Genomic DNA, 25,540 nt, shown 5'->3' with positions numbered 1-25,540 from the left:
AGTTGTCATGGACTGGTTTAAGGGGTAGACGAAAATGAACATCTCAGGAGGTCTCGTTATAGGGCAGAGAGCCCGGCTCTGGTGGGGCTTAGTGCCAAAAGCTTGCTGTTTCAGTCTGGTGTTCCTCAAGGCCGCAGCATTCTCTCAGGGACACACCCCTCTTTCCTCTTTATTGGCCTCTCCAGGTGTTCATCAACAGTATTCCATATTCCGATAGGCAAAAGCACCCGTCCTTCACTGCTTTCCTAATTTCAATTTGCTTTTCTCTTCGGAGGAGGAAACCTTCTGGCCGTAGCCAGAATACTGTTCACGGAATGGCCACAGAATGGCCAAACATCCCGTCACTCCTGTCTTGTGGGCGGAGCCAGGGTAACCAGGGGCGGTGAATTGGCTGACTGGGCCTCGGAGGCGGGGCAGAGGCTCCTGTCAGCCGGTGAAATGGCAGCGGCTGAGCCGTCGGCCGCAGCGGTCCCGGGGGGCGGCTGAGGGGGCCGGGCCCGTGCTGCGGTGCTAGCGGCGCGGCGGGGATCCGGCGGCGCGGCGGGGATCCGGCGGCGCGGCCCTGGACTGCGAGGGTCGGCAAGACGATGGCGGCGCGCTCAGCGCAGGTAGGGAGGTGGCGTGGGCCAGGCCTCATGGGTGCCTTCTCAGGCCAGCGACTCCTCGCTGTGGCCCATGGGGGCCGGGCAAGACCGGGAGTGGGGTCGCTTCGTCTGGAACCCGCACTGGGAACCCTCTGCACTCCCAGCACGAACCCTGGCCGTCAGCCTCGGGCTCCGACCTCCGCCCACCCTTGTTCCTGACGCCTCCCGACTTCTCAGGGCCCTTCCCCGGACCCTCCCAAGAGTCCCCCCACCCCCACCCCGTCCCTCCCGGGGAGTCCCCTCAGGGCAAGGACCTTCGCCTACCTTCTTTACTGACTCTCAGGACCCCTCCCGGGACCCTTCAGGGCCACCCCCAGCCCCAGTCCCACAGACCTGCCCCTGCAGGCCCAGGACATCACCCCTTCTGATCCCTTAGGATCCCTCCCATCTGTAGAACCCTTACCACCACGTCCCTCTCACTTCCTATCCTGTCGGCCTATACCTGCCCCCATCCCCAAGGATACCAGCCTCAGGGCCCTCCCTGTCCTTCCCTTCTGACCCCACAGGACCCCTGCCTAGCCTCTATAAATCAGGATTCCTGTCCACAGGCCTCACCTCACTACCCCTGGAAATCATTCCTGGGGTCCTCCCAGCACACTCCAGTAGCTACACACACACACACACACACACACACACACACACACCTGAGCCTGACTCCCTGACTCATCTTGATCCCTGCTTCCTGGAAGTCCACACTCACCTCTTGCTCAGCACTACCTCCCAATTGTTATGAACCCCCTCCCCACCCATAGACATGTCTTTCTGAGAGCCTCACATAGCTCACACACACACAGTTCTCACACAGAGAGATACTCATGAACCACCACCATCCCCCCTGCAAAGAAAAAAGCATACTGATGGGCATCCTGGTACCCACCATAGACATTCAGGAGCCCCTGACATGCACACATACACATACATACACACAATCAAACACTTAAACCCCCAACATACACAAAGAAACTCAGGACCTCCAACAGACCAGGCAGTTGGAACCACACACATGCACACACATACTCACACAGGGCCTTCACCCCTTCTTGGACCTTAACTTCCCAGGTCCTCCTAGGGGCCACGGCACTCCCAGCTCTGGCTGAGACTCAGACACTCTGGCTGCCCTACCTCAGGTAGTCAGTCTGCCCAGCCACAGCAACCTCCCTAAGCTGGCACCCCCACTGGGACCTGGAGGTGGTAGGGTGACCCGGAATCTCCCAGCGCCCTGTGGAAACCTGCTGCAGGCCTCTTCCCCTTTATGCATCTCTCCAAACTTTGCCCTTCTTCCAAGGGAAGGATGCTCTGTCTCCTACACCGAAGTGTCCCTAAAATTCCCTGCCTGCCCCCTGATTTCTGCCACCCCTGGCAGGGAGAGGGAGTTCAGACTGCTCCCGTCCCTGGGCCTGAAGTCTGCCCAGACTGGCAGGACCAGCATGCTGACCCCATCACACCTACTGGCCTCAGATGGCAGGGCCAGTGCTGCTGTCCAGGGGCAGCCTCTGACAGTCCATGTCAGTTCTTTCACCCACAACTCGTATGTTATACCAAATGAAACAGCTTCCTTCTCTCCTGGCATTTGGGACCCTGTGGGGCTTGGGTTCGGGCCTGCCAGAAGCAGACAGTTCTTTGTTAAGGATTCTTTTCAAAAGAGAAAATGTGGGCTGGTTTTTCCCTCAGCTGGGCAGTGATGGAGCTAGAGGACCTGTGTCCAAGTATCTTTTTGTGTTGTATTGGCTCTTCCTGCCTGTCTTGCCACCTCACCAACCTCACCCTTGGGTCCAACCTGTGGGTTCCCCTGAGCTTCTGCTGTTGACTGCTGGTCATTTGGAAGGAACTGCTAGTTGTTTGGCTTGGCCCTGGCACAGGAATGAGGTGAGACAGGAGAGGAGAGCAGATAACAGAACTGGCAAGATGGCATGACCAGACTGCAGGGAGTAAGGAGGAGCCCCAGGTCCCCCTATATGGACTCCAGATCAGTCCAGTCCCAGCACTGCCTGTATGGGCTCCTTCCAGCATCCCTAGCAAATCCTAGGTAAACAAAGCAGGCTTCTTTGTGGATATTCACCAGTGAATTCTGGATGGCCTGGAAAAAAGCACATCTTGGCTTAGGGCCTGAACTTTTCCATCTGGAAAGTGGGGGGATAAATTCTTAGAACAGTAGTTTATACTGCAGGGGAGCCAATGAAGTTAGGATGTGGCTTTGAATATCCCCTGGGCACCATGCAGAAGGAGTCAATGGAGTCCAGGAGGGCACTCACCCATCTAAGAGTGTGAACAGAATCACTAGCCATCCTGTACCCTGGCTGTACTTAGTTGATACATCACTGGATGATGATTGTCTCTCTGTGGCCAAGCTGCCCTACAGGAAGCCAGCTTGAATCAGGGATGAGAGATGGTCTATTGTGTTGGGAGACAGAGGGCAGTACGGAGCCTGCTTGCTGGCAGTGCCCATCCCCACCTCCACCCCCACCCACAATGGACCTCTGACATTGGGTAGGGAGAGGTTTGTTCTGCCCACTTGCTGAAGGAAGAAAGTAAATGAACACTGTTGAAGGTCATGAGGCAACAAGAAACAACGCACAGCCTCCCCAGGGTGGGACCTTCTATGGGGGCAGTGGGGTCAGAGAGATCCCCAGGAGAGACTGTGAACTCCTCAGGAAAACACGAGAAGGCTCCTCAGGAGGGCTTATGAACAATATTGATACACTTTTACCCTAGACTGGGGTACAGGTCTGTGTCTTTTTGTATGTATGTGCTTTGATGGGTGCAGGGGCCAAGTGGGAAGGTGATCTCAACTTCCTCATGCAAAATATAGATACTGATTGTTCTTGGGGAAGTCCCACACTGGGAATCGAGTTAGATTCCAGAGTCTGAAAGAATATCAAAGATGGTACCTGCTCTGCATCTAAGGACCCTCTCTAAGCGGTAAGACGAGCTGGCAACAGTAGTGCACACTGATCAGGCCCATGCCACATGCTAGGCCCTATGCCAGGCACCATTTGCATAGTATCTCATTTAATCCTCCAGACAACCTGGAGATACTGGGATTCTGGCACCATGCCCTTACCATCACATCCTCCTGTGTGGAAGCACAAAACTGAATTATGTATGGAATGCTGCTGTGGGAACACAGGAAAGAGCCCTGTGCATTTCTGGGGTGTCAGGGAAGGTGGAGCAGGGATGATGTATGGAGTGTTCCAGGCAGCCAGAGTGCTTGGTCAGAGGCCCAGCAAGCAGCAGCAAGCATGATACATTCAGGGAAGCGTGCCTCTCTGGTGGGCCTCATCCCATAAGCCTTCATGTTTCAAAGGCAATTCACAGGGCACACACCAGGATACTCCCTGGTCATAGCGACCCATAGTTGGCAGAACTCAGAAAGGCAGCAGACCCCACCACCCAGGGAAATCTGCAGCACACACTGTCTAGGAACCCAATGGAGACAGTGGAAGGAAGGGGGTTAGTTATGAGAATTAACCCACTGGAGCTAGGAAGAGATTAACTCACTACACTTCTATTCCACTTCTCAGTGCACTGGATGTGTTTGTGAGATTGTTTTATTGGTGTCTGTTTCTCATACCAGGCAGTGAGCCCCACAAGGGGAGGGTGCATAGCTGCTCACGGTTGACTCTAGGGCACATAGGAAATGCTCAGTAAATATTTGGTTGGTTTTAGAAGCTGACAGTCTTCTCTACTCATTCACTTTTGAAACAGGGCCTGGAGCTCTTCCGCAGAAAGAGCTCTGTCCATCAGCCTTGGAAAGTTTCCAAAGGGAGGACAGATCCCCCCATCACCTCTGCCCCACACCAGTGAGCCTTTGTAGCAGGAATACCATTTTGGCCTTGAAGAGCTGAGAACCTTCTCAAGATGGTGCTTCTTTTATTCATCTGTCCCTGGAGGGCTTATGAGGGCTTTACATTTTTTCCTTTGTTATTCTCAGGGACCCTAGATGTTAAGAAAATGAGAGATTTGCTAGGAATGAACCTGTTTTAGTAACAGAAAGTAAGCTGGTGACAATACAGAGTATTAAACTTTTTTGTGTGTGTAGGTCAGAAGGGACTCCACAGGTTGTAAATGGTCCCCGCCTCAGATTTTAGCCTGAAGGTATTTGCTACTGTTGCAACTATTATCAATAACAATGATTATAGTTTTACTGAGTTAATGTTTAAACAGGGTCACCACATAGGAGCTAGGCCTACTGAGGAGGGGAGGTTTGTTTATTGATCCACAAACATTGGGTGCCTGACAGTATACTAGATGCCTCGATCCAGTAATAGGCTGGACAGACCCTGTTCTCATGGAACTTTCTCCCCAGCAGGAATAAACATCATAGGCCAGATCCTGGTCCATGGACCATCATAGGCCAGATCCTGGTCCATGGACCATCATGGACCAGTCTCAATCATTTGACTGGTTTTTGCTTAGGTATTCCAACAACACCTGTGAAGTAGCCCTGGCCAGGTAGCTCAGTTGGTTAAAGCGTTGTCCCAATACACCAAGGTTGCGGGTTTGATCTCTTGTCAGGGCATATGCAAGAATCAACCTGTGAATGCATAAAAAAGTAGAGCGACAAAGTGATGTTTCTCTCTCTCTCAAATCAAGTTTTTTTTTTAAATTTTTAAAACCTGTGAAGTAGTTGCTATTATTAGATCTGTTTCCAGACGAAGAAACTGAGGCAAAGGGCATCGTATCCAAGATCACAGATAGAAAGTGGTAGAGGAAGGACTTGAACCCAGGCTACTGACCCTGAAGTTCTCACAGGAAGCCAGGAGGTCTGGGATCAGTTAGCCACATACACAGTCATAATACATGGATGTGGAAACACCCAGGATAACGAGGAGCAGTTAGAACGGGAGACAAGAAGAAGGCAGGTAGTGACCTCTGAATTCTAACTGCTGTCCTTGTTACCCCAGGGGCATTTGGCCCATCAGTTGCCTACTCCTTGCCAAAAAAAATTACCTGAGATACCAGGCCATTTTCCCCAGAGCTGGAGCCAGGCAGGGTTATGGTGGTCTGCTGGCATCTTTCAAGGCTTCAGGTTCAGAAATGATTCTGTGTCCCCATAATCATTAGAGGTGGGGGATCAGAAGCCAGGAGGAGGGGACAAGGGAGCCAGAATTAAAGGAAACTTTGGGACCTTTATTCTTGCCTCTGAAAATGCCAAACTCTGAAAGATGGCTCTTACATGCTCTCCCTGTTAAAAAATAATGACTGCCCACTACAGTCAGTGCTTCACATATATTATTTCTAAAGTAAAAGAAGGCAGAGACAGTGGCAGTCCAGCGGATCATTGCAGGGTGAAGGTTCGGGAGTCAGAAATCCAAGTTTGAATTTTTCTTCCCCTACAGCCTAGTTGAGGGACCCTTTGAGTGACCTTCTGCTCAAGGTAACACCTTTCATATGTTAGAACTATCCTTTAATTTTCTATCTATATTGATATAGAATGCTTTTTTATGTTTAAAATAGACTTTATTTTTTAGAACAGTTTTAGATTTACAGAAAAATTGAGAAGACAGCACAGAGTTCCCACAGACCCCACAACCAATAACATCCCAGGTTAGTCTGGTACCTTTGTTATAATTAATGAGCCAACATTGATATATTATCATTAAGTACAGCCCACGTTTTATTTATATCTCTTCAGTTTTTCTCTAATATCCTTTTGCTGTTCCAGGACCCCATTCCGGATCCCCTGTGACATTTCATCAGCACATCTGCTTAGGCTCCTCTTAGCTGGAACAGTTTCTCAGACTTTTTTTGTTTTTGATGACCTTGACAGTTTTGGGAAGGACTGGTCAGGAATTTTCTAAAATTCTGGATTTGTCACACATTTTTCTCATAGTTAAACTGGAGTGATGTGTTTTGGGGAGAAAGACGCAGGGATGAAGTGCCCTCAACCTATCAAGGACACATGCTCTCAACATGACTTTACTACTGCCAATGTTGACCTTGATCACCTGGCTGAGCAGCACAGAAATTTTGGTCTTTATCTTTTTAGAAGACGTGTATTGAGCACCTAACTAAATGTCAGATGCTGCATTATAGGCTTGGAGTAGAAAATTTAAAAAAACAGACCCTTGCACTAAGAATGTTCGTGACTCAGTAGAGCAGGCAGGCATGTGCAGAAGAATATAACTGCCAGAGAATATGTCTTGGGCTGGGGTGTAGGGGATAGGTATTTTCAGAAAGAGACAGAGAAGTGAGCCAGGACACTGGAGGCAGGGTGTTGACAGGAAAAAATCTCACAGGAAAAAAACTCAAACCAAGTCTTGAAGAATGCTTTTCCAAGCAGAGAGAACAGCATGTGCAAAGACAGGCGGGAAGAAGGAGGTGCTCCAGATGGGCTGAGTGTAGAAGGACGAGGAGGTGAGGCTGGCAGGGCTGTGTGCACAGTGCAAAAATGTTTGAGCTCCATGTCATAGTATGGAGTGGCCAAAGGGTTTGGAGCAAGCACCAAGAATGTACCAAGCCTAGCTTGGGCCAATAAGAGATGGTGGCAGCATCATGGGCTCAGGAAGGCCCACCTGTGGCAGAAGGGACTGGCTTTAGTCAGGACAGAGCTAACTTGGAGGAAAGTTTCCCGACTGGGGGCAAGGAGTGTCTTCCTAAAATTCAAGCCCAGTAGGGTTCCTGCCTTCTCCCACAAGGCCCTGTGGGGTTCTGGCCGCTGCAGAATTTCCTAGTCACTTTCACTTCTGGAGTTGCAACCACATTCCCCACTGCTTCTATACCAGCTTCGTCTTCCAGCCCACCCCATCCATCCCTTACCTTCTCTTAACTGAGATATATATAATTCACATAACATAAAACTCACCCTTTTAAAGTGAACAATTCAGTGGTTCTTAATATGTCCACAAAGTTATGCAACTACCACCACTAATTCCAGAATATTTCATTACCCCAAAAAGAAATCCCATCAGCAGTTTCTCCCCCATTCCTCCCACTGCCCCACCCCCAGGCTTCTGGACATTTCATGTAAATGGAATCATGTCACTTGTGGTCTTTTGTGTCTGGCTTCTTTCACTGTGCATCACGTCTTCAAGGTTCTTGCATGTTGTGGAACATATCAGAGCTTCCTTCATTTTAATGGATGAATAATATTCTATTGTATGGATGGACCACATTTTGTGTATCCATTTATTCATCTATGGACATTTGGGTTGTTTCCACTTGTTGCCTCTTGTGAATAATACTCCTGTGAACAGTCATGTACAAGTTTTCATGTGGATGTGTGTCTTCCATTCTCTTGGGCAGACACCTAGGAGTAGAATTGCTGGATCATGTGGTAACTTGGTTGAACATTTTGAGGGAATACCAGACTGTTTTCCACTCTGCCTTCTTTTATTCTGAGTACTTGTCTAATCTGTAGTAGAAAGTTTGGGTGACCATTTGTTGGCCTCTTCCCCTATATGCTCTGGGTGAGCTGGGGCTATCTCTTTGCCCACTAGCCTTCAGTCCTCAGCCTGGTACCTAACACCTGGCAGGCACCCAATAAAAATTGGTGGAGATGCAGGTTGGTTCAATTCTTCAAATATTTCTTGACTCTTAGGTTGTACCAGGTTCAGCAGGAACCCAGACAATGGCGATTCCTGCCCTGGCGAGGGGTCTGATGGAGATGTTCAGGAGCTAGTCAGTGATCTTGGCTGGTGCTCAGGAGAAAGGGAAAACTGAGGACAGAGGTGTCACAATCTCTGGCATATATTTGGTCATTTAAGATGTGAGAGTGAAATCGCCAAGGGCATGAAGGGCCAAGGGCCAAGGCAAAGTCTATAGAGAAACAGGTACCATATGGGAGGCTGAGAAGCCCTGGGCAGAGAAGCAGGAGAGCCAGGAGCCTAGCCTCTTGGGAACTAGATGGGAGAGGACTTCAAGAAGGAGGAGGCATGACTGACAGTGTCCAAATGCCCCTGAGAAGGAGAGGGAGAAGTGGGGAGAGATGTCCAGCATCTGGACTTTGCCCCCACGCTCCCTGCCCCAGCTTACCAGCAGAGTCTCTTCCCACCCTCTTTCTTGGCTCAGCTTCCTAAACCATGGGCCACCCTATGGGGGTGAGGTGGGTGGTGGCAGAGGCAAGAGCAGGGTTAGGTGGCCCATGGCCTACCCTTCAGGAGCCAGGATCCCCCTTCAGGTGGCTGAGGTAGGGCAGAGGCAAAGGGTTTTGAAGTTAGGGATGTTGAGAGGCTAGGATCCCAAACTGAGAGGGTCCTGTGTGTGGACTTTAGAGGTGTACCCCCTCAGCCCTGGAGGGGAGCCTCCTGCCTCTGCATCTCTGTGCCAGTCCAGCCAGGAGGGGATGGTGAACAGCCCGTGGAGTTTTCTCATCACCTTGTTCTACTAATTTCCCTTGCCCAGAAGAGTGCCTGGCCCCCAGTAAGTGCCAGGGAAGAAATGGCTGTGCCAATAAGAGTCATGGCACTCTGGAGAGGGAGGTGGGACTGCCCACAAATCTAGGACAGCAGCAAGCAGCGTCTATCCCAATCTACTTGATTCCCAGGATGGCAAGGTGCAGAAAGTATGCATAGGTGTCTATGGATGTGAGATGGTGTGTATGTGTGAATGTATATGAGTGTGTGTCCGCCTGTATATCTGAGCATGTGTGGAGTGTGTGTCTGCCTGTATGAGTATGTGTGCCTGTATGGCTGTGTGTGTACATCTAACACTGCAAAGCAGTGTTTCTAGGGAGTCTGGGGATGAGTCAAGGGAAAGTTCCTGGGGATCAGAAGTTTCTTCCTGTCAGACTGCAAATTTCAGCCCTGTGCATTGAGTCAATTTTATATCCTGAATGAAATACACATTACTATGTGGTAAATAGCTGAACACACTTTGCTTAGCAGACAGCTCCTGTTTGTGTGTGTGTGTTTTGTTTCTTTGTTTTTTTGTTTGTTTGTTTTTTACCAGAGACTCAGAACTGAACCATTCTCTCATGCTCTTTAGGGGAGGGGGTAAGCCAATGTGCTCTAAGGCTTGGATCCTCTGGTCTCAGTAAGGAGAGAGTGGTCCCAGGTCATGACCCTGGCCACATGTGAGCTCTTTCTCTGAGGCCCCAAACCCAGCTGTGCTTCTGCGGTACTGATCCTCACCTCCCCATCTCTCAACCCTGAAGCTGGAAACCCATGAGGCCTTTCCAGCCCTTCCCCACCCACAGAGATCCTTCCAGATAAGCACTTCTTGTCCATAGACTTTTTTGACTCTACAGAAGGCCCTGGAGCAGCCCTCACTGTCCCTCTCTCAGGAATGATTAACTCCTGGCTAAGTGGTGCACATGGCTTGATCTTTGGGGCAGGTTGTCCTTGACCAGCGGGGCAATGAGATGGAAAGGTCTTCTGCTTCTTCCAGGAGCCACCACCTAGAGTTTGTACCACTCACCAAAAGCCAGAGTCCTCAGCACCCAACAGACTAGGAGAGCTCACGTGAGCCAGAGACAGAACCGGTGGCCCTGGGAAGGGAGCGTTCTGGACTCCCCACAAGGCGAAACACAAATGGCACCCTACCATGACAGGGCAGCATGAGGGAAGGAGGCCAGAATCAAGTGCATGGCCAGGGTCAAGTCGAGCCAGCTCTTGGGTATTGGCTGAGAACACAGTCCAAGCTGCAGGAACGTACCTAGTGACCTTAGGTGGCAAGGCAGGTATTAAGGGGTCTGCTCTCATCCTGTCACTATCCCCCTGCTCCTAGAGGACCAGTTTCTCCATCTTCAGGGACTGGGCATGGGCCCCTATGCAGGCTGAGCTATCAGAGCCAGGTCAGGTGGGGTCCAGGGGCACATGGTAGACTCCTGGTACAGAGCATACAAGGGAAGTGGTAGGCATAAAGAAGCCTCCCACAGTGGTGGTTTGTGGGAAGCAGGACTTTCTTCCTGCTTCCATGGCTCTGGGCTTTCCAATCTTCTTAGACCCTTTGTGCTAACCTGGGCTCATTAGAAGCAGCATGGCTGAGTAGAAGGAACACTACCCCCAGCTCCTAGTGGCCTTCCCTTTCCTAGCAGTTCCTGACCCCTAGAAGCTCCCACAAGGGAATACCAACCCTGCAGGTATCCCGCACCAGGCAGAGCAGAGCCCCAGAGCCCTGGCTAGCTAGCCCTCAGCCCTGATCCCAGGATGGATAGCAATGGCTGATATTTGTGGAGTAACCACTAAGTATCAGGCACTGTTCTCACATGTTGCCTGCAGTAGCATGCTCAGTTACAGTTACTGTCTGAGGTCACTGGAGACTCAGAGAAGCCAAGTGCCTGGCTCAAGGCCATACTGCTGGTTGATGGGGTGCCACACCTTAGGCATAGGTCTGTCTGAGTCTGGAGCCTTAGCTTTAAGAATGATGCCGAGCTGCCTCTCATGGAAGGCAACTGGCAGGAGGCAAGAGGCCAGTGTCCTTGGAGCCCCCCAGGAGGGTAGGGCCAGACCACCCCCAGGAAGAACAGGGCCAACACCTGCCAGACACATGGCAGGCCAAGATCAGAATACTGGTCAGAGCCCATAGCTTTCACTGTGTCCACCAGGGTATAGATGTCCCTCACTTTGATGTGTCCCTGGCTTCCCAGCCCAAGAGGAGTCCACTCTTCTGGCAATTGGCAGCACCAGACAATTAACAGTAGAGAATAACTGCTTCTGGCTGTGCCAGCAGCCCATTTTGGTTGATGAGACAGGGAAGTTCAGATGCTGAGACAGGCCTCCCAAGGCAGGCCACAGTAGGGGACAGGCAACAAGGCTATCAGGAAGGGCCACCAAAGCAGGGGCTGCTATATCTTAAGGCCCCAGCAGGGGTCCTGAGTGACTGGAGCCTTGGCCTTCATGCTCTTGGACCGCATGACAGCTTGGGCCCTGTCATGGTCCTATTGTCTCTGTCCAGGCATCTGGAGGACACAGGCAGGTGTTCCGGTAGCCAGGGTCTTGAGTAGAAGGTGCTGGTGCAGCTGTCAGCTGGGCTGAGGTTTGTGGGAACAAGGGGTGCACCAAGTGTACAAACCAGAAGTGGGAGCCCAGAGTCAGGAAATGTTCATCAGTGAGCAGCAGACTCAGCAGCCTAGAGCCGGCAGGATGGGGTGGAGACCCTACCCAGCGCTGACCATGTGTGTGTGTCTCTGGCCCCCAGACAGAGCTGTGACCTGGCGCCATTTGCAGCTGATGAGCCTGCCCACCATGGCAAGCCCCACTCTGAGCCCCGACTCCTCATCCCAGGAAGCCCTGTCAGCCCCCACCTGCTCCCCCACTTCTGACTCTGAGAACCTCAGCCCTGATGAGCTGGAGCTGCTGGCCAAGCTCGAAGAACAGAACCGGTGAGTTGGAGCCTAGGAATGGAGGGGGTGTGCACAGTATAACCTGGGCCCCAAACAGCAGTTTCTGAGTGTGGCCTTGGGCAAAGTCATAGCCACCACCAGAGGCAATGTCATCCTCCTAACCCCAGGTGAACAGACAGCTCCCCATTCAAGTGAGGAGACCAAAGTTTCAAGAGGCAGAGTCCATCTGTGAACCTGGCCATGTTTCTCAAGCCTTTGTTGGACAGAAGAGTCCAGTCTCTGACTCCAGAGTCAGGCTTCCCACCTTTTTCCTCTAGCCCTCCCCTTGCTTTAAAATGTGGGTTTATTCCCAAAACACTAATTTGAAGAATATATGCACCACTGTGTTCACTGCAGTGTTATTTACAATAGCTGAGATTTAGAAGCAGCCCCCAAGTGCCTGTCAATAGGTGCATGGATAAAAAAGCCATGGTATATTTACACAATGGAATATGACTCAGCCATTAAACAGAATGAAATCTTACCATTTGCAACAGCATGGATGAACCTAGTGGGTATTATGCAAAGTGAAATAAATCAGTCAGAAAAAGACAAATACTGTATAATTTCACTTGTATGTGAAATTATAACAATGAACAATGTAAACAAACAAACAAAACAAACAGACACATAGATATAGAGAACATCTGATGGTTGCCAGACAGAGGGGGTTTGGGGATCTGGGTGAAAAGGACGAAGGGATAGAGAAGTACAGATTGATAGTTCCAAGCAGTCATGGGGAGGTAAAGTGCAGCACAGCAAATACAGTCAATAATGTTGTGATAACTGTGTGTGGTGCCAGGTGGGGACTGGAAGTTTTAGGTGGGACACTTTCTGAAGTATACAATTGTCTAAGCACTATGCTGTATACCTGAAATTAACACAAAATAATATTCAATGTAAACTAATTGAGAAAACAACAATTTTAAAAAAAGGAGTCCTACTGGTGCTTAACAGACACATACCCCCTGAAGTCCTTTAAATCTGCCCTGGCTTTCCTCCTTTGGCATGTAAGTATCTTTAATTTTCCATAGTGTTACAGAAGAATAACGATCATATTCACGATTATAAACATTAGGAATGTTTATTAAGTGAAAGGCGACCAAAAATAGTAACACTTCCTCAGTGTGTGCTTAGTGAACCTTTCTAGCAGAACAGAGGCAACAATTGAAAACTTTCAGATCATGGTTTTTGAGCTTTTGAAGTGACCTGTTATATGACTTGTCCTTTTCCACAAACAGTGTCATATAGCAAGATAAGTTTGTATAAGAATTACTATGTTCACTTAATTATAATTAGAATTTTGATCAATTATGTTTTCTTATTTCCAAAGCTTACCCCTTTTCTCCCAAAGTATAGCTTTGAGTTAAAGGAAAATCTTTCAAATATTAAAAAATAAAATGTAGATCCATTATCATTCAGCTATGGCAAGGCCAGCAGATTAGGAACGGACTGCCACTGAGAAGATAGTTTGTCACTCACAGTCCCCTAGAAGCAGGAGGCAGAGCACACCATGAAGGCCACACAGGGAGGTACAAGGGTCAGTCAGAAGGTGGACTGAGCCAGGAGGAAATTCAGGCAAGTACCTCCAACTGTAGTTTTGGAGAGAAGCAATGGGAAAGGTAGGGAAAGTAGGCCTGGGTTGGGCTAGTTGGAATAATTCTAAGGGCTCTGGGGCATAGGGGTGGCTCTGGTTGCCTGGCACCTGGCCCCGTGGTGATCAGGATGGAGAGATAGTGGCCGTGAATATGAGAGCCTGATAAAGCAGGGGCGGTAGTTTTATGGGTTCTGGATTCAGTGATTTGCACATGAAAGACACACTGGGAAGTGAGTCCTTATCTCTAGGATTTAGGGAGGACTGGGAGGGGCAGACCCTCCAGAGTCAGCCAGGACCTAGCTGTCAAAGCATCAGGTTTCATACAACTTCTCCCTAGCTAGGTGCTTCCATCAAGCAGCTCACCCTCTCTGCACCTCATCTATAAAACATGGATCTTAACAAAAACCTGCCCTTCAGGGGCGGTACAAGACTCAGTGAGTTAACCCACATGCTTCTCAGCCCAGTGGGCACAGAATGGGACAAACAAATGGCAGCCTCTGCAAGAACCCAAGGAGATGGACCACAGTTCAGAGAGCTTAGGGCTCTGGCCAACGTCACTCAACAAGTGCCACACAGCAAGAACAACTTAGACCCAATCCCTGGTGGCCTCTGGAATCCCTGGGAGGAGGGGCCAGGCTCTTCAGCAGCCACCTGTCCCCAGGGAGTCACTGAAGCCCAGAAATCTGGGTGGGAGGTGCCTACACCCTGGACTTGCCTCTACTGGCCCTCTCTGCCTAGGCTCCTGGAGGCCGATTCCAAGTCCATGCGCTCCATGAATGGCTCGCGGCGAAACAGTGGCTCCTCGCTGGTTTCCAGCTCCTCGGCCTCCTCCAACCTGAGCCACCTGGAGGAGGACACATGGATCCTGTGGGGCCGAATTGCCAATGAGTGGGAGGAGTGGCGGCGTAGGAAGGAGAAGCTGCTTAAGGTGGCGGGGACGGTGGAGGTGGGTGGGTAGCTGGGCGGCCAGCAGGGGCAGGGCCCCGGCCCAGGCAGAGGGACAGAAGTGGAAGTGTGCAGGCACTTTCAGAGGGCTTTGCCAGAGGGAGAGGGGAGAGAGATCTGGCTAGGTAAGTAGCTATCACACTGACACCTCAGGGTCCCGTTTGTTTCCTGCCCCACTATGTTCTGTGACAGACTGGGGGTAGTACATTAAGCAGTGTAAACTCTGTCTGCAGTGCAAAGATGCAGCCGAGCTCCAGGCCACATGCATGGCATGGGCAAGCCTTGTCTTGGGGACTGGACTGGGTAGCTGTGAGGAGGCTGCACTGGGACAGTGTCTAGCCTGGTCTCCTGCTGCCCACCCCATCCCCAGGAGCTGATCCACAAGGGCATCCCGCACCACTTCCGGGCTATCGTGTGGCAGCTCCTGTGCAGCGCCACGAACATGCCAGTCAAGAACCAGTACTCAGAGCTGCTCAAGATGTCCTCGCCATGCGAGAAGCTGATCCGCAGGGACATTGCCCGCACCTACCCAGAGCACGAGTTCTTCAAGGGCCAGGACAGCCTGGGCCAGGAGGTCCTCTTCAATGTCATGAAGGTGAGCCCACACCCACTACCCAGGACCCCTCACCCCACATGAACAAGCACTGTCCACATTGCCTGCTGTCACTGCCCTGGCAGGATCCTGGCAGGACACTGCCCTGACACTGACGTCCCCTTGCAGGCATACTCTCTGGTGGACCGGGAGGTGGGCTACTGCCAGGGCAGTGCCTTCATCGTGGGCCTGCTCCTCATGCAGGTAAGTGGCAGGGTCCGGGCTATGGCAAGGGCCAGCCCATCTGGGCTCTGCATCCAGGAGGTGGACAGAAGTAGAATGTAACCCTCTATCCAGAATTCTACAGTCAGAGCCTCCATCCCTCCTCCTCTGATGGTCCTCGGGCCAAGCCCCCAGTGGGTGAGCACAGAGGGGCTAACTGCCTGTCCTGTCTACTGTACTGTTCAGGGGATGGAGGGGCAGACCGTCCTACTCAGTCACCTCCCATGGCTGGACAGGGAACTCCAAGGGGAAACTTAAGTCAGGCAGTGTAGAGCTTATGGAGGTTTTGTCCAGAAAATCCAGGAGGCTTAGGAAGGGAAGAACAGAGACGCTAGGAGTGGACTGAGAATGTCCCAACCATGGTCTCTGGAGGCAATCAGACCAGGGGCTCAAGTCCCAGCCCCACCAGTCCCTGCCAAGTGGCCTTTGGCAAGTAACTTCAGCCTCAGGAGGTTTCCCATCAGTAAACAAGGGTGACCAGAAGTTTATTGTGAGAGTTCAGGCAGCCCACACAGTCCACATTCAATAGACATAAAGAGAATAGAAAAAGGCCAAGCACAGTACTCTGGGGACATAAGAAGAGCAGCGAGCGTCCCCTCCTACCCCTCCCATACTCACAACCCCTGCCGGCCTGCCCATCCCCAGATGCCTGAGGAGGAGGCCTTCTGTGTCTTTGTGCGGCTGATGCAGGAGTACCGCCTTCGGGAGCTCTTCAAGCCCAGCATGGCTGAGCTGGGGCTCTGCATCTACCAGTTCGAGTACATGCTGCAGGTGAGCGGAACCAGGGTGGCCCTGCACTTCCCACTCCTCTGCAGCGCACAGCCATGGGCACCAACCTGGGCTGCCCCAGTGGGTCTCTTTGACTGAAAATTCCAGGGCTGAAAAATCAGGTCCAGATGTCCCAGCTCAGAAAGGGGTTCTAATCTCCAGGGGGCCATGTGGCACTGTCCCCAAGCATACTTCCAGGGCATGGCAGGGCCAGCCATTTATGGTGGGGGCTCCTGAGTGCTCTGGGCTCCCAGAGCCTGAGGGCAGAGGGGTTAGGCTGGCTCTTGCCAGACACACCCACAGCCCCCTTGTCTACTCCCAGAGTGGCAGAAGGAGGGAAAGTGTCGTCTGCCTACCTTAGATGATTAGGGGAGAGCTGTTTATTAACAGATCTTTCTGTTGATAAACAGCAGCCCCCACAGGGGCCGCTCTTGGCTGGAAGGCAGAGCAGGTGCATGCAAGAGAAGAACACGCACATGCACATACATGTGCATGTACACACATCTGGCCTGCTCCAGAAGCCTGTCAGAGTTGGGGCTGTGACACTGCACAGCACCTGGGGGTAGGGGGTGGAGGGGGACAGGAGGTGGACCCTAGGATGAGCCTGGTCATGAAAGCCCCACTCCTCAGGCCTGGAGGACTGGAAGGTACTATTGATCAAGGGGACCTGGTAGTGCCAACAAGCGGGGGGCAGAGCCTGCAGAGAAGTGGCCCTACCCAGGTGGGGTAGCTGCAAGCTCCCACAGCAAAGTAGCTAAACAGCACCACAGAGCCCCTGGGTTTGCAGGGGAGCCCAGGGCAGGTTATAGGGAGGGGGCGCCATAGTCCCTCTGCCAGTGAAGAACATCCAGGGGGTCCTAACACTTTCCTCAGCCTCTTTCCCCAGTTTTTGTCACTTTTCAGCAGTCTGAAGTTCAGGCCAATCAGGCTGGCATCCCCTGAGCTTTGCTGGGCACAGAGCATCGTGAGGAGGCTGTGGGGAGACACAGCAACTGGCAAGTTATTGAATATAAGTTGAGCTGCAGTGAGCTCATGCCATGCCCACCTCTCACTGTCTGGGTGGCCTTGAGGAGTTAGGCAAACCTACTCCAAGCTTCAGAAGCTTCCTGTCGGCTGGTCATAAGGATCCCATGAGCTGGGAGGAAAGCAGTCGGGCCAGTTCCTGCCCAGGGTGCACACCCAGCACCCATGAGCTGCTACTACTACTGCCACCCCTGCCTGTGACCCCACCTCATGCTACTCAGTGTTCTGGGATGCTTCAGCCTCACCCAAACACAGTGCCAAGAGCACACAGAGGAAAGGAGCCAAGGGCAGATCAGAGAAGGCAGGGGCACTGAGACCCGGGGCGCCTGTGGGCATGGACAGCTGTGCCTGATGCTGGCTTCACAGTGCTGGCCTCCTCCCCCTACCCTCAGGAGCAGCTCCCGGACCTGAACACCCACTTCCGCTCCCAGAGCTTCCACACATCCATGTACGCCTCATCCTGGTTCCTCACGCTCTTCCTGACCACCTTCCCACTGTCCGTCGCCACTCGTGTCTTCGACATTTTCATGTATGAGGTCAGGACCCCTTCAGCCCCTTCTTCTCCCAAAAGCCTCACACTGGAAATAAATACTGGCCAGGAAAAGGCCAGAACTTGGGGAGGAGTCAGAGAGCTCCCCAGGAGAGCAGGACCAGAAAAGTACTGTCACCACCACCTTTGCAGGGCCTGGAGATTGTGTTCAGGGTGGGCCTCGCCCTGCTGCAGGTGAACCAGGTGGAGCTGATGCAACTGGACATGGAAGGCATGTCTCAGGTGGGTCAGGGACCCAGGGAAAGGTAGGGTTGCCAACCCCCAGCAGGGGCACCTGAATCTTCCTGTGAGATGAGAGAGCCTGGCGCTCTGAGCAACCTGATCCCTTCCTGTCCCCTGTGACCCCTGAGGCCTCTGTGGAGTACCAGGGTGGGCCCTAAGGAAGCCCAGGCTCTGCCAGACACAATCCAGGGCCAGCAGCCTGGCAGTGGGGAGAGAGGAAGGCCCAGGCCCTGGCTCTGGAAGATCCCACCCCCTCCCTCAGGCCCAGCTTTGTGTCCCTCAAAGCCTTTGTGGCAAATAGTTATACTAGCCCAACCACAAGGCCTTGGGTGCAGTTGGCCCCAGCAACTGGGCCAAGCAAGAGCACAGGAGGGAGTGAGGGGTCTGCCCTCCCTACCCTCCCACCCCCTGCTTTCCTGCCTGCTTCTCACTGCCATGCTCCCCCATGCAGGCCCCTGGCCCCTCCCAGTGTCCTCCAGCTGGTACTTCAGGGAAGAATACACAAAGGCCATGGTTGTGTCCACAAACACGAGTGTTCATTGTCTCCAGCTGCCAGAGGGGGGCGGCTGGGCTGGGAGCAGGAACCAGCCTGGCCCCCACCAACAGCAAGCTGTATCCACTGGTGGCTCACATTTAACCCTTTGTGGAGGCCTTGGGAGGCCCCAGGCAAGCAGGTGGACCACTGAGGGGTCTTCCCTCCAGGTTGCTCCTCACTGCCCCAATTTCTTCAGTCTCCTCTGACTGCCATGGGGTATAATGTGCCTCTCCATGAAGGTGCCCTGTGTTCAGACCCCACCTCAACCCACTCCTGGGCCTTCGCCCTCAGGAGCTCCCACAGCCTGCTTTTCCGCTGCAAACTGAAGTCCTGGGTACAGGTAGCTTCTCCCCAGGTGCCTGCTTCTTATGCTCGTTTGCTCCACAATGACGGAGCACCCACAACTGGCAGGCTGGGCACTGCCCTGGGTACATGGTGACACCCCAGGCAGACCTGCTTCCACCCTCCCTCCTGGAGTACCCAGGCCCTCCTCCAGGGCAGCAGGCACAGCAGGGTCTCCCCTCCCCCTCCCCAGCTCCCACAGTCACTGACCATCTGTGTCCCCACAGTACTTCCAGAGGGTGATCCCCCATCAGTTCGACAGCTGCCCAGACAAGCTGATCCTCAAGGCTTATCAGGTCAAGTACAACCCTAAGAAGATGAAGAGGTCAGTACCTGGCAGCCAGAGTGCTGGCAGGAAAGGGGTCTCTGAGGGTGGGACAGTGTCCACATCAGCCTTCTCCTCTGCAGGCTCGAGAAGGAGTACGCTGCCATGAAGAGTAAGGAGATGGAGGAGCAGATTGAGATCAAAGTGAGTCCCTGGGGAGGGAGACAGGGACCAAGGCCCTTGGGAGCATTCCACCCCACGCAAGAGGCAGGCAGCCACTAGGGACGACCCTGCCCAATACATGAGGCACCCCAGACTGTCCTTAGGCTCTGGGTGTGTCCCTCCACCAGCTGCCCCTCACTCACTGCCCAACCAGTCTGAGGACCCACCTTGCGCTGGGGACCCAGTAGTGGTCAAGGTGGACCTGCCTTTATGGGGCTCCCATTGCAGTGGGGAGACAGTCAATGAACCAGTAAGTATAGAGTATGCATGCTAGAAACTACTCTGGGAAAAATGTTTAGGGCAGATTGCTGCAGGCCCAGGGAACCGAGTACTGAAGTTCAACTCTCTGACACATGGTTGGGTCTCCTGGCAACCCGCTGTGGGCCTGAGGGGCTGGAGGAACATCAGGAAGGCTGCCCTTGATTGTGGGAGCCCCAGGGCCGGAGGCAAGAGGGGAGCCCCGAGGCAGGCTGAAGCCAGATGCCAGGAGGACAGGCCAGGGTATAGCACTCACACATGGTCCCTGGATCCCCTGGTGCCTGGCCAGCCAGCCCTACTAGATTTGGGGGTACAATTCTGTCCCAAGCTCCACTGTGTGGGTTTCTCCCCACACCACCAAACAATTCTCCAACAGCAGCTGGGTGTCCTACAATTCAGCTCAATTCTGACACCATCTACCTGGAGGAGGCAGCATCAGAGCCCACAGGTTAAGGGCACTGTCCCACAAGACTGCTGCTTCCCTGTTCAGAAGCCAGTCTCAAGTCCAGATTGTCGTCACCTGTGCTCCTGACCAGCTGGCTATAGATCACAGGTTCCTGTGATTCCCCTCCTCAGGCCTGATTAATTTGCTAGAGTGGCCCACAGAACTCAGGGAAACATTACTTGCTAGGTCACTGCTTTGTTATAAAGGGTCCAAGTCAGGAACAGCCTGAGAGAAGAGATGCTCGGGGCCTGAATGGGGAAGGCCGCAGAGTCCCCCCACACCCTCTCCATGTGCACCACCCTCACAGCACCACTAACCACTCACCAACCTGGAAGCTCTCCAAACTTTATCCGGTCGGGTTTCATGGGATTTCATTACACAGGCATCACTGATTACATCATTGGCCATCAGTGACTGATTCAACCTCCAATCCATCTCCCCCAGAGATTTGGAGATAGAACTGAAAGTTCCAACCCTCTGATACACGGTTGGGTCCCCTGGCAACCAGCCCCGATCCTTAGGTGACCAAGGGGCTTTCCAAAGTCACCTCGTTAACATAACAAAAGACGCCTTTATCCCTCTCCTCACTTAGGGAATTCCCAGGATTTTAGGCGCTCTGAGCCAGGACTGCGTGGAAGATCAAATATATATTTCTTGCTATAAGTCACAATATCACAAAGGGTTTCCTGAATGTGCAGAGTCTCTGGACCCAGTCTTCCCACCCTCTTTCCCTTTGCTTTCATCCCTCAAACATGATTTTAATTATTCATTCAACAAACATTTATCGAGCACCTACTTTGTGCCAATCACAGCAGAGACTGAGGGCTCCCAGTCCAGTGGGGATAGAGGCACCCACATAAAGACAAACCCCAACACAGCCTTGCTCTGTCCTGTCTACACACTGGCAGAATCCCACAGTGGCTGGGTCTGGATTCCCACAGAGGAGGGTTGAAATCCCAGCTCTACCACAGACCAGCTGTGTGGCCTAGGAAGGTGAATTCACCTCTCTGACACCTCTCAGTGTCCCCTTCTGCACAATGGGAATGACACTTGCTCTGCTGTTCAAATCAGTATTATTATCACCACCACTGCTATAGTCATCCCTACCTCCTCTGGAAATGCAGAGGCAGAAGCTAGATTACAATTCAGGTCACCTGCCACCCATACCTGAGCGGGAGAGAGGGCATCATTTGTCCCTGTTTGTAGGACTTCTAGAAATAGTTTTGTGTCCTTAATTTTTAAGCATCTGTCTTTCTCAGGAGTGGCAACCTGACAGATGCACCTGTCCAAAAGTGTGTGTGTGTGTGTGTGCACACGCACACACATGTCTTGCTCATACACAGACAAGGGCCTGCTCCTATCTGGTGACTATGAGGGCCTAGCAATAGGGAGGTACACGGCAGACCCTCAACCACATGCCCAGCCTGGAAATTTCCCACGAGATCCTTAGCACCGAAGAGGTCTTACAGGACTCAGACAGGGCCTTCTCCCTTGGCCCTGCCCTGTGCTCTTTCACCTTTAGCCTATTTAAAATGTACCTGGGATTTGTTTTAACCAGGTATGGTAGGGTGGCCGACACAGAGACAACTGCCTTTGAAAGAAGAGTTTGTTGCTTACGGTTCCCAAAAAGCAGGGCCACCACACCATGCAGGCCACATGGGGAAGCACCAGGGTCAGTCAGGAGACAGTGGGATCAAGGGGGAGAGCAGGGGCCACAGTCTCTATTGTGGTTTTCCAGCAAAGGTATGGGCAAAGCAAGGTAGGCAAGTTTAGTTGAGTTCAAGATTGACCAATTTGAATAATTTCAGGGGCTATAGGAGTGGTCCCTAGTTGTCCTGTGGCAATTTAGGACAAGGGAAATATTGGTTTGGTAGGTGGAGTTAAATAAGAAAGGGGGGTACTCTGGATTGGCTGGTTTGCTTTGGCAGGCATGTTGTTTACTATCTGTAGGAATTAACTAGTCCTGGGGGTCAGTCTCTCCAGGTTTTGAAAGGCCGCAGGATGTCAAAGCATCAAAAATACAGAAAAAATTTTTCAAAGTCCCACTAGTACATAGCACCCCACACACACAATTCTTGTTTTCTTTCTCATTTTCACTTTTGAATAAACAGGAGAGAGGTGAGTTTTCAGTGGGGCCCATCCAGCTCCTCCAAGGATGGCCTGTGCTTATGCCAAAGAGACATCAGAGAAATTGAAAGGTCATGGGTCAAGACTCTGGATTCCAGATCACTGTGAGAGGCAAAGAGCTGTGCTTTAAACAGCTTGGGAGGCTCAGGAAAGACACTGTCCCCCTCCGATAAGTTTCCCCATCTGTGACATGAGTCAATAGACATCAGTTTAGTCTGCCACCTCTCTGACCAATTGCTTCCTAGGAATGTTCTGGATGTTCCCATCACCTTTTTCTCCCTGGGAGAAACCAGGAAATGTTCTGTGTGATCCACAGGGAGGCAGGGCCCTCATTAATGTTCTGATCGAAACTGTGTACCTACTTCTTAACAAGCACATACGTAGAGACTAAATACAAGGCGCATGAAAACCTCGCCTGCTGTAGGGAAACCTAAAACCACGAATATCTAACCAGAATCCACCAGGGCAGGATGCAAGATAAAAGCAAGGGAGCTGGCCTCCCCCTAGCTGGGGGGGAAGTGACAACTGTCTGGCACAGCTAGATGGCTATCAGTAGGTCACAGAGATGTAGTTGTCAAGCTGAAGGAAGCATGGGTGTTCAGCAAGACCCCTTTTCCTGGACCCAAATTTTGTGAGGAGTTTGTCTACTGAGATTGAACCCTGGGACTAGAGGCAAAGCAGTGAGTGGTGGAGGTTGTCTGATAGCAGCTTTTGCCCTGTGGGAGGTAGACAGGCCCAGGCATGGGATAGAAACAGATCCCCAAGGAGGGCGTGCATGCATCCCACACACAGTGTGTATCCACAAAAGTGCTCACATTATTTTTACTGAACCAAGGCTTAGTTTAAAAACAAACAAAATCTAATGAGCCATCTGAATGGGGCTTAGCCCTGTTTTCTGGGATCACTGGCCCAGAATGTAAGCCTCTGGGTCTGTCCTGCCCGGTGGTGCCCTGGGGGACAGACCTCTGTATAGAAGTGGAGGCAGGATCTGATGCGCTCTCCCCTCTCTCCACATAGAGGCTTCGAACGGAAAACCGGCTCCTGAAACAGCGGATTGAGACCCTGGAGAAGGTGAGGGGTATGGCCATCAGCCTGTGGCACTAAACCCTCCAGGCCCCAGGCAGGACCCAGCAGCCAGAGGCCCAGCCAGCCCCTTGCTCCAGGCCCAGGCCCCACCAGGAGCCCCACTAAGATTAGAGCTGCCTTATAATCTGGCTGAGGGAAAACTTAGTTTAGGGCTCAGGGTTGAGTTATAACATGGTTACCTGCAAACACCACAACCCATTTGTGTACGGTGCCCTCCAGGGCTGCCTGGGAGGAGAGGAGGAGATAGAACTGCTACTTTGACTATGGTGGCTGCAACTGGCCCATAAAGCACCCCACCCACCCTGTAATCTGAAAGCCTTTCCCTCAAAAGAAAGGAGATGGGAGTGGAGAGGTAGGGGGCGGTCTTGCCACCAGCTCCATTGTAAGGTACCACAACCTTGATCCTGGCTCCAAACTTTTTTTTAAAGATTTTATTTTTTAGAGGGGAAGGGAGGGCAAAAGAGGGAGAGAAACATCAATGTGTGGATGCCCCTTGCACAACCCCTTCTAGGGACCTAGTCCACAACCCAGTCATGTGCTCTGGGAATCAAACCAGAGACCCTTTGGTTCTCAGACTGGCACAGAATTCACTGAGCCACACCAACCAGGCCAGCCCCAAACTTTTTTTTACAGATGGAAGTGGAGGTGGGGAGGCCCCCACTTCCTGCTCCACCCTCATTTTCACTTGATCCTCCACCGACCACAGGTTGTCCACAGGATTTTATTGCCCTTGCTCCAAGACCTCCATTCTTGTTCAGCCTCTGATTGAAACTTTCTGAGTTTTCCCCATTGGCCCAAGCCTGGCTGAACCTAGACAGGGCAGCTATGGGCACCTTCACCTCCCAGTTCAGCTCACACACAGACCCCACTCCTGGAAGGAGCTGGCTCTAGCTTTGGTCTACCTCCAGGTCCTGTCCTGCTGGTTCTCTGGTTCTCGGGTTTCACGCCTGTCTCCCCTGCTTCTAGAGATAGTCCACTGCATTAGTGACAAGTGGTTCTTGTCTGTCTCTCCCCATCTCCTGTCCCCGTGCCTTCCGCTCTGCCTCCTCCCTCTGTTGCTGGGAACCCCCTCGCCTGGTAGGAGAGCGCTGCTCTGGCTGATAGGTTAATCCAGGTACTGTAGCTTTTCATCTCACTCTTCCTAGTCTACACGTGACAGCCAATAATGGGCTCTCCCCTGGTCACTGCTATTTCAGGGGCGAGGGGTGAAGGATTGGTACCATGCATGGGGGTGGCTAGGGACTGCTTCTCAAAGACAGAGGTGTCCTTCTAGAGGAGGGGGCTGTGTGTATGCAAATGTGGCATCTAGGTGTGTCTGTGAGTATAATACACGCACAGGGACACAGAGCCCCCTCCCTCCAGAGGACACAGGAGGGGTCAGGAACCCTAAGGGTGCATCTACAACAGGCCTTACCATGTGCTGAGCCACCCCCACCACCACCCACACACATCCCCCACCCCTTCTGGCCCTTCACTCTCCTCTCTGCTGCCCCCTGCAAGGCCTGCCAGCTTCTCTCATTCACCTGCTTCTGCTGCCTCATCTTGAATGGCTTTATCTGGAAGCTTCTGCCTGCTGCCTGGTGGCTTGGAGCCTGGAATGGGGGGACCCACATTGGGTGGGATGAGGGGATGAGGCTGGTTGAGTGGATCTTATCCCTTGGCAGGTAGAGGCCCCAAGGTCCAGGATTGGGGAAAGCCAGGGGACAGATGTATTCCACCTGCCCACCCTGCCCCCAACGCTCAGCTGCCCCTACCCTCAGTGGCAGAGCCCAGCCTCTGGTGTGCCATCATCCATGGATAAGGACTTGCTTCTCCTCCCGTGGGACAGAAGCCAAACACCAGAAGCTGGGAGGGGACAGAGCTGTCAGCAGCCCCAGCCATGGGGTCTCCATTTAACCCTTACAGAGCCCAGGGCCCAAGGGGGTGCGTGTCTTTCTCCAGGCTCCTCCTGGTGTCCTGTACCTGCCTACCCCTCACTCCTGTCCCCAGGCCCTGAGGGGCACCCATCCCAGACTCTAAGTGAAGGAGGCCTCTCCCTCTCCCTCTCCCTCTTCGGCTCTCCTCGGGCCTCCCCCTCACTGCCCCCTGTCCTCACTGGGCTCAGGGACAGGTGACACGGGCACAGGAGGCCGAGGAAAACTATGTCATCAAGCGGGAGCTGGCAGTGGTGCGGCAGCAGTGCAGCTCGGCAGCAGAGGACCTGCAGAGGGCACAGAGTACCATCCGGCAGCTGCAGGAGCAGCAGGTACCAGGAACTGCTTGCCACCACCCGGCTGCGGGCTGGGGGGTCAGCCCTATAGTTCCTAACTAGCATGTGGGGGCAGCACCCAAAACCAAGTGCATATTCTCCCCCAGCCATCAGCCCCTGACCCAAGGGAGACCCCTGTGGTTTCCATGTTCCACCACCTGCCTGGGTGCTTGGCCCTCCACACTG

The 25,540-nt window shown here is 52.5% G+C and overlaps 1 protein-coding gene across 8 annotated transcripts in view; it reads left to right on the top strand.

Annotated features, from left to right (window-relative positions):
* Positions 1 to 407: 407 nt before the first annotated feature.
* EVI5L (ecotropic viral integration site 5 like) overlaps positions 408 to 25,540 on the top strand; it is a 30,686-nt gene continuing 5,553 nt past the window's right edge. Inside the window, exons 1-14 of one of the 8 annotated variants that reach the window (XM_036032740.1) lie at positions 408 to 608; positions 6,310 to 6,453; positions 11,724 to 11,907; positions 14,243 to 14,450; positions 14,820 to 15,044; positions 15,171 to 15,245; positions 15,909 to 16,034; positions 17,447 to 17,590; positions 17,737 to 17,826; positions 18,931 to 19,028; positions 19,112 to 19,172; positions 23,038 to 23,091; positions 24,188 to 24,220; positions 25,211 to 25,351. In XM_036032740.1, coding sequence (XP_035888633.1) covers positions 6,402 to 6,453; positions 11,724 to 11,907; positions 14,243 to 14,450; positions 14,820 to 15,044; positions 15,171 to 15,245; positions 15,909 to 16,034; positions 17,447 to 17,590; positions 17,737 to 17,826; positions 18,931 to 19,028; positions 19,112 to 19,172; positions 23,038 to 23,091; positions 24,188 to 24,220; positions 25,211 to 25,351 — 1,491 coding nt within the window. In that variant the 5' untranslated portion in view covers positions 408 to 608; positions 6,310 to 6,401. Of the gene's footprint in view, positions 609 to 6,309; positions 6,454 to 11,723; positions 11,908 to 13,892; positions 14,451 to 14,819; positions 15,045 to 15,170; positions 15,246 to 15,908; positions 16,035 to 17,446; positions 17,591 to 17,736; positions 17,827 to 18,930; positions 19,029 to 19,111; positions 19,173 to 23,037; positions 23,092 to 24,187; positions 24,221 to 25,210; positions 25,352 to 25,540 lie in introns of those variants that run through there. The other 7 variants (XM_036032744.1, XM_028534293.2, XM_036032745.1 and 4 more) reach the window with 7 other exon arrangements.

The sequence above is a fragment of the Phyllostomus discolor genome, chromosome 8, assembly GCF_004126475.2.
Source record: "Phyllostomus discolor isolate MPI-MPIP mPhyDis1 chromosome 8, mPhyDis1.pri.v3, whole genome shotgun sequence".
Lineage (NCBI taxonomy): Eukaryota > Metazoa > Chordata > Mammalia > Chiroptera > Phyllostomidae > Phyllostomus > Phyllostomus discolor.
The sequence above is the reverse complement of the archived record's forward strand: the minus strand, read 5'-3'. Positions and strand labels throughout refer to the sequence as shown.